The 7810-nt window shown below is 35.9% G+C and overlaps 4 protein-coding genes across 4 annotated transcripts; 3 read left to right on the top strand and 1 right to left on the bottom strand.

Moving 5' to 3' along the window:
- Positions 1-168: 168 nt before the first annotated feature.
- Positions 169-1354, top strand: LOC129571074 (39 kDa FK506-binding nuclear protein-like; the record flags this gene model as incomplete). The annotated part of the gene is made up of 4 exons (XM_055450843.1): positions 169-507; positions 573-830; positions 888-961; positions 1025-1354. Coding segments are annotated over 4 exons (1001 nt in total), but the record flags the coding sequence as incomplete, so codon positions are not given.
- A 1585-nt stretch (positions 1355-2939) lies between these two features.
- LOC129571073 (uncharacterized) lies at positions 2940-3596 on the top strand. Its single transcript, XM_055450842.1, has 2 exons — positions 2940-3180; positions 3261-3596. The coding sequence occupies exons 1-2, from the start codon at positions 2984-2986 to the stop codon at positions 3445-3447; spliced, it is 384 nt and encodes a 127-aa protein (XP_055306817.1). The 5' UTR covers positions 2940-2983; the 3' UTR covers positions 3448-3596.
- A 59-nt stretch (positions 3597-3655) lies between these two features.
- On the bottom strand, positions 3656-5074 carry LOC129571072 (uncharacterized). The gene is made up of 3 exons (XM_055450841.1): positions 5011-5074; positions 4315-4941; positions 3656-4240 (listed from the first exon to the last, which is right to left on the bottom strand). The coding sequence occupies exons 2-3, from the start codon at positions 4903-4905 to the stop codon at positions 3656-3658; spliced, it is 1176 nt and encodes a 391-aa protein (XP_055306816.1). The 5' UTR covers positions 4906-4941; positions 5011-5074.
- A 138-nt stretch (positions 5075-5212) lies between these two features.
- On the top strand, positions 5213-7767 carry LOC129571070 (uncharacterized). The gene is made up of 4 exons (XM_055450840.1): positions 5213-5525; positions 5642-5875; positions 5961-6158; positions 6223-7767. The coding sequence occupies exons 1-4, from the start codon at positions 5270-5272 to the stop codon at positions 7434-7436; spliced, it is 1902 nt and encodes a 633-aa protein (XP_055306815.1). The 5' UTR covers positions 5213-5269; the 3' UTR covers positions 7437-7767.
- Positions 7768-7810: the final 43 nt, after the last annotated feature.

Here is a 7810-nt window from a genome sequence, read left to right as displayed (position 1 = left end):
GCGCAAAAATAACTACACGCAAAAACTTGCAGACTCGATTTTAACGACAGAGGTATGGTTCCTTGGGCAAATTTTCTTGGAATGACCCATAGAACACGGAAATCATAGGTATTTGGTCGATTTTTTTCACTCCCTACAAATCGACCCGCCCTAATATATATATTGTAGGCATTCAATTGGATGCACAAAAGCGGTTGAATAAAACCCGAGTCGAGAAGAACTTCAAGGTTTCCAAAGCTGTGCTCGATTTAGAGACATTTGATGACGATCAGGATGGTTGTGCTTCCATTTGGGTAGCAGCTGATGGCAAACATACATTGTTGGCCAACTTAAGCCGAAACATACCACAAACTACCATTGACGTTGCTTTTGGAAAAGGCCAGACGGTCGAATTTTACATGCGTGCGACGTTTGAATCAACAGCATACCTGAGTGGCTACTACGTACTTGATGACGAAAACTCAAGCGATGAGAGTTCTGATGAAAAAAGCCAACCAGAATTCCCAAGTAGGAAATGAAATAAATTTGATTTCGTTTAGGAAAAATTCAGAAGTCTACAATTTTGTTTCCAGACATCAAACTGCCAAAATTTCCACAGTACCAGTCCAACGAGCATCAATTGTTGCATATGTCTCCTTCGATTCGTCAAGGTGGTCATGTCAAAACGCCTCAAAACGCTTATGCAGGTTATCACTCGGACATGAAAATGGATGTTTCACCAAAGTTCAATGCATACAAAGGCAAAGGTGACATGGGCCAAGCTCCGACTATTCCCAGAACCCCACGCAAGACCGCATTAGCTGCATCGAAGCTATTGAACGATTTGAAAGGTGATAACGTTTTTGATATATTTTTGTTCTAAGTGTTCACTCATATTTACATATTAGATACGGATGAAACTGGCGATATCGAGAACGACGATTTCATCTCTGCAAAAAAGCCGAAATTCAGTGCTACTCAGGTGAGACTTTTTGCTCACAAACTAAATAATTTGAATTTTCTGATATCCTGCTTTGTCCACTAGGGACCACAAGAACTGCCAGGGGGTGTGATCATTGAAGATACTTTAGATGGAACAGGCACCATTGTGGAAAAAAACAGCACCGTGAAATTCAAATACACAGTACGTCCAGCAAAAGGTAATGCTCGTTCACAGCCAATGGAAATGGAATTGACCCTTGGAAAGCGCAAATCGCTGTTATGTTGGAATATCGGTATACCAGGAATGAAAGTTGGTGGTATTCGCCAAATCACCAGCCCGTCATCCCATGCCTATGGACATAAAGGTATTGTACCATTCATTGGCGGAGATGAGGACGTGGTTTTTGTGATTCAACTTTTTAGTTCCAAATAGTCCAGCCAAAGAAGAATTTTTTCTGCAGAAATCGTTTAGGAAGTAGCAAATATTTCATAGCTTTGATTGAAGTACAAATTTCAGTAAAACATTTAGAGCAAAAAAAAATGTAAACAGAATTTCAAAATGTTTAGTACAAATGAAAGAACAATGGATTTAGTTACATAGTATACTATAGGTAGGGAAATATTAAAAACAGTTGACATCTTATTCAAATCATTTGACCAATGTTCTACAGTGATAAAAAAAGTGCCACTATCCAATAAAAATACAAATTTTCAAGACAAAATAAATCATCACATTATCTTATACACATTTCAATGCTGTTCTATCAACGCAATCATTCATTTTTAAAAATTATTTGCAAATATCCTGGAGGAGTCCATTAGTAGAAATAAAGAATTCTCCTCCAGAATCGAACAATTAGCCAATGACATTTTTCATCTATTAAAATAAGACATCGAAAATGGTGTTGGAATCAATTAAATAGTAAGCAGAAGAAATTAAAAATAGTTTATACTTATGAAATGTAAAATCATGTAACAAATGTTTTACAGTGATTAAATGTCCAATAACGTTTTAACATGTCAAAATACAAATTTTCAAGGAAAAATAAATCCTCAGATTTTAAATTACATATTTCAATCAACACAATCATTCATTTTTAAAAATTATATGCAAATATCCTGGAGGAGTCTATTAGTAGAAACAACATATTGCTTACATTTTATTCAAATGGAATAAAACGTTCAATTGGGAAAAAACGTTCATTGTCTCCAACTTCACGTTGTTCAACGAGTTTATGGCAACCGATCTGTCAAAGTGGGTGATTCAGCTTCATCACATTAATATATATCCATCATTGCAACTTTTGGAGCATACCGTCATTATTAGAATACTATTTGGACAATCAAATATTGACAATTCCTGATATACTTTCAGAAGTTTTAAAAGGTAAGTTGTTAACAGTAAAATATTTTATTTTTTTATAAACATCAGTGGTCAAATTAACATATTTGTATGTTCATGTACCAGATGCATACGCGATCAAAGAAGCTAACTGCTGCAGAGCCGGCGACAGCGAAAAAAAATAAAAATCGCCTGCAACACGTTTCAAAATTGCCGGCCAAAATTGAACCAAGCATTTCGTGTGATACAAATATCTGCTCCAGATTGCGATCAAAAACGGACATTGACCCGGTCACACAATCATGTGTCGTAGTTGAGGTTATGACACCAGTTAAGAAGGTGAATACCAAATCCAACCAACCGAACGAAAAAACCACTTCACCCGCTACGGCAATCCAAACCAAATCGAAATCGAATGGGAGGTCAAAACGATTTCTTCCATCAAGCCCCACCGTTGTGGTTAAGAGCCTTGGGTTGCAAGCGCATGCATCAAAATCTAACGAAGCTGTCTCCTTGAATAAGGAAAGCATTTCGTGTGGTACGAAAACTCGCACCAGATCGCAGTCCAAAATGGGTGTTTCTGCAGCGGAACCCAAGCCAGCCAAATCACAATATCCTACCCATCCGACAACACGTGCAACAAAGTCCAACGAAGCTGTCTTCTTGAATAAGGAAAGCATTTCGTGTGGTACGAAAACTCGCACCGGATCGCAGTTTAAAATGGGTGTCGCTGCAGCGGAACCCAAGCCAGCCAAATCACAACGTTCGACAGAGACTGCTGTTGCTCCTGCGAAAAAGAAGTTCGAAGTGGGAGAACTTTGTTTCGGAAAAGTCCGTGGTTTTCCCGAATGGCCTGCCATTATTACGAAAATCGAGAAGAATTATGCACTTGTGAAGTTTTTCAATTCACCGCTAAGGTAAATGAATTTATTGGAATTAACACGTAAATCAATTACGACGTAACTTTACTAATAACTACTACTTTTTTTCGTTGCAGTGGAAAATGCTTCTTTGGGAAGATATTTAACCTGGAAGAGGGTCTTCGATTTTTGAAGCTGCAAGGAAAAAATCTTCAGTTGCAAAAAGCAACAAAGGAAATGGCATTCGTTCTACGTGAAAAAGTTCGAGAAGAATCGATCACATTGAAATCCGAAGTTTTGTCTCAATATTTGAGCTTGATCTGAGAATAAATTTAAACAAGAAGACATTCAACAAATCCAAAACATTCACCACTATAGTAGTAGTATCCTATTAAACAAATTGTAATGTTTATTGAAATAAAAACTTGAGCTTATTTTAAAGCTATCAGTCACATGTGAATACACATAATCAACATTTATTTGTATGTTTTCTTAGAATATGAATGATATTTGAATATGTTTACAAAAAAAATCACTTTTGGTTAGTCCATACGTTGCTATTGGTATAGCAAATTGGCATCCCCTGTATATTTCGATAGCTTTGCCCTGGTGTTGACTGAATAATTTGATATTTCTGGCCTGAAACTGGCTGAAATGATTGATACTGCGTGTTCACTTGTTTATATGGCGTATGTAAGCTCATTTGATTTGATGTGGATGTTTGGCCAAGACTCGGTGCATCAGCAATGGGGTCTCCTGGAACAACGATGATAATATCATCATCTGACAAGGTTTCGCTGACATTGGTCGTCTTTTTTTGGGCATTTTCATCGGAAGACTTTTTATATGCATATTTAAGCACTTTGTAGACAAAAAAACGATGACATTCTTGCTTGTCAAATGTATTGTCTGCAGCATGGCCTAAATTGCAAAACAGCTCGATTAATTGCACGAACGATTTGAACGCAATCTTTCTCCTTTCTTTTTGTCCACATTTCCCTGTCCAAGTCATATTTGATAACAATTGTTCGCTGAACATATAGTCACAAATTCGTTGGACAACCTCTTCGCCAACAGCAGTGCCCGTTTCTCCTCCAACAGACTTGAAGATCTTGTACTAGAACAAAATATCAATAATCAATATTTGACCATAATCAAATCAAACTATATATTGCAACAAATTCGACTTACGACTTTATCGTAGAAGTCTTTCTTTTTTAGTTTTGTGTTGAACCCAGTGATACCATTCTCGTCGGTCAATGGTAAATTCAACTGTTGCAGCTGTTCATCTGTAACTTTGCCCAGCTTCTTAATCTTAGACTGTTGTTTTTGAGTATTTTCACTTTCGATGCACCTAACCTCGAAGCCCACCACGGATCTCTGTAACACTTTGACATCGGCATGAATTTGCATAATCTTGTTGTAAAGAATCATCTCTCCAGGTGATAGCAATTTCTTCATGGGGTCATCTTGCTGATCCATTTGTGAATCAATTGCGTTTGGAGGAGTGTTTTCATCAACTTCTTCCGCAAGTGTTTGACTTGAAGCTTCCAGCTCTTTGAACAAATGATCATCATTCATCTCGTATTCCAGCTGACCATATTTTTGTGTCTTATTACGGAGTCTTTTTGCTGGCAGGTCATTGTTATTTTGGTCGACTGCTACTCGTTTTGATGATGTTGGTTGGTTCTGATTCGACTTTGTTTTCTCTACACTGCATTCGCCTGGAGAATCATTTTCGTTTGTTTGGATAGTAATTATGTTTTCTGATAACGAAGACATTGAGACGAGACAGTTTACACGGTTATAGCTTAAGAACTGATGAAGGAATAACAGCATTAATATTTGGAGTTATAATGATTTGCGTATTTTTGGAAATATATTTACCTGCAGAGTTGACCAAAAAAGAAATCTCACGCTTTTGTCATATAATTGAAATTCATCTATTCGATTGACAGCTTCAGTTTAATGAAGTGCTGACATCTGCTACATGGAATGCAATTATTCATTTGTCACAATTATGACACTTTGACATTCAAACTACAAAAAACTCATGTGGTCATGTGTCAAGTGAAAAAACAATCTTTGACTATTTAAAAGTAGAAATAGTATTTATTGATTTGGTATTTCATGAATTATATAGAAAATGACACGAAAAAGAACTATTTCGAAAAAAAATCTACGGTTTCGTCGATATAGAAAAGTGAACAAATTGATTTCTCAGAGGCGTAATGAGGTTTTGAACGAAATACAGCTGGAGGATGACACGCAAAGAGTTTCACAATTAAATATGTTCAACATGAACGAACCAAAATTAAATGAATCGATTGGGTCATGGGTAAAATCTCATGGAATTACTACAAGAGCTGTGAACGATTTATTACGTTTAATGAACAAAGCAGGTACCATATAAATAATAACTTTCTCAATTGTATTCTGTTGTGTCTTTAATGTGAAGAAACTTGATCGACTTTTGCTCGAAGAGTATAATAAAACTGATATTGTTATTGTTTTTAAGGTGTTGCACAATTACCAAAAGATTATCGAACTTTGATGAAAACGCCAAAAACTATGGAAATTGTCGAGAAAGCAGGTGGAAAATATTGGTATAATGGCATTGAGAGAAACCTGCAACTGATTTTTTCAAAGCTAAATGAAAACATATCAATCAAACTCAATTTTAATATGGACGGCCTTCCGGTTTTTAAGAGCTCACAATGTGTTTTCTGGCCGATTCTATCTTCAATTCACAGTAATTATCATTTACAAAAAAAAACAATATTTTATATACATGATCAAGTCAAAGGTACAACAAACATTCCCTTAAACAATTTCAGAAATGCCCCACATCCGTCCCATGATTATTTCTATTTGGTGTGGCATGAAAAAGCCAAATAATTTAACAGAATATTTGGAGCCATTTGTTATTGAGTTGAAAAGGCTAATGCAAAATGGAATTTGGGTGAATGGTTACCATATAGCTATAGCATTTAGATGCTGCATATGCGATTCCCCTGCGAGAGCCTTCATTAAAGGTACTCCGATTTTTCTTCGCCATATTCTTCTCATGTCTATTAATTCAATTTAAAATACCAATAGGTACGGTGAATTTTAACCATACTAATGGGTGTCAGAAGTGCAAAGTGACTGGATCAAAGTCTGCAGAAGCAAAACGAATGTACTACGCAGAAATAGGATGTTCGCCACGAACTGATATCGAATTTCGGAATCGAGAGCACTCAAGTCACCACAAAGAACGTTCTGTACTGGAGGAGCTGGAAATCGACATGATTAAGGCATTCCCAACATCAGATCCGCTCCACTTATTCGAATTAGGAATTATGAAAAGATTGCTCAAAGTGTGGTTATTTGGTGACGTTGGCTATGGCAGGAAATGGCTGAAAATTGATATCGTTCAAATAAATACGCTCCTGCGGGATATGAACAAGGACAAACCACGTGAAATTCATCGATCAATACGCTGTTTAGATGATTTTAAATTTTGGAAGGGAACAGAATTTAGGTCATTTTTGCTCTACTACGGTATAGCTGTTCTGAAAAATTACTTGCCCGAAGATGTCTATAGACATTTCTTGATACTGGTGTGTGCCACTACGATTTGTTATACAGATGTTTATAGAGTATTCTTACCACTCAGTAAAATTTGGTTCAGTAGATATATAGAAAATTATGCAGATATTTATGGCATCCACAGCATCGGTAGTAACGTGCATTTGTTAAATCACGTATGTGACGATGTAGAAATGTTTGGGAATTTAAATGACATTAGCACTTATGCTTTCGAGAATAGATTGAATTTTTTAAAACTCAGATTAAAACAACCAAATCTGCCTCTTGAACAGATTAGTAGAAGAATTGTCGAATTAAGTCTAGACTACGATGACTTCTACTCATGCAGTATAAAAAATGTAGCTTTCCCGCAATATAAACATTCAGAAATTCGCGATGGCACTCAAATTTTCAAAGAAATAATTATCAATGGCGATTGTACATTTTCCTCAAAGCGTATAGCCGACAGTTGGATTCTAACTTATTCTCTTGAAATCTTTCAATTCAAATATGTTATGTCAACAGGAAACGCAGTTCATGTTTACGGTACACCAGTACCCAGATTAGAGAACTTTTTCACATACCCATTGTCTTCTAGTCTGTTAAATATTTTCAAGTCAGACGGAAAAAGTGAAACGAACCTAATGTCATTTAATTTGAACGAAATCAAAGCGAAAATGTTGCGTCTAAAAAGTTGTGACGATTTTGTGTTTATACCTCTTTTGCACACATTGAAGAAATAAAAAAAAACAGAAATAATATAAATAAAAAATAAAGAAATAACAAACATCAAGCTTTTCATCTAGTTTCTATTGCTTAAAATTAACATCAGTTTTGCATAAAATATGAGTAATATGCACAAAACGTGCATGGATTATGCATATGGTCATCGTGTAATTTGTATGAAAAATAAAAGGCGAATTTGTATGCATACGGTATGCACTGTGGTATCACCAAAAAATTACCCATATTTTTTTAGTGACTTCATACAAAAGCGTAGTGTTTTGTGCATAATCGATGCATATTTACATACAAAAAGTATTGAGTTTCACCATTAAAGGTTCATTGGGTATGAATAGTAGCCGTTCGAGCGTTCGCATAAGCAGTAATACATTTT

This window comes from Sitodiplosis mosellana, unplaced genomic scaffold (assembly GCF_009176505.1).
Source record: "Sitodiplosis mosellana isolate CC-2019 unplaced genomic scaffold, AAFC_SMos_1.0 Smas_scaffold_1221, whole genome shotgun sequence".
Taxonomy (NCBI): domain Eukaryota; kingdom Metazoa; phylum Arthropoda; class Insecta; order Diptera; family Cecidomyiidae; genus Sitodiplosis; species Sitodiplosis mosellana.
This window is presented reverse-complemented; position numbering and strand designations above follow the sequence as displayed.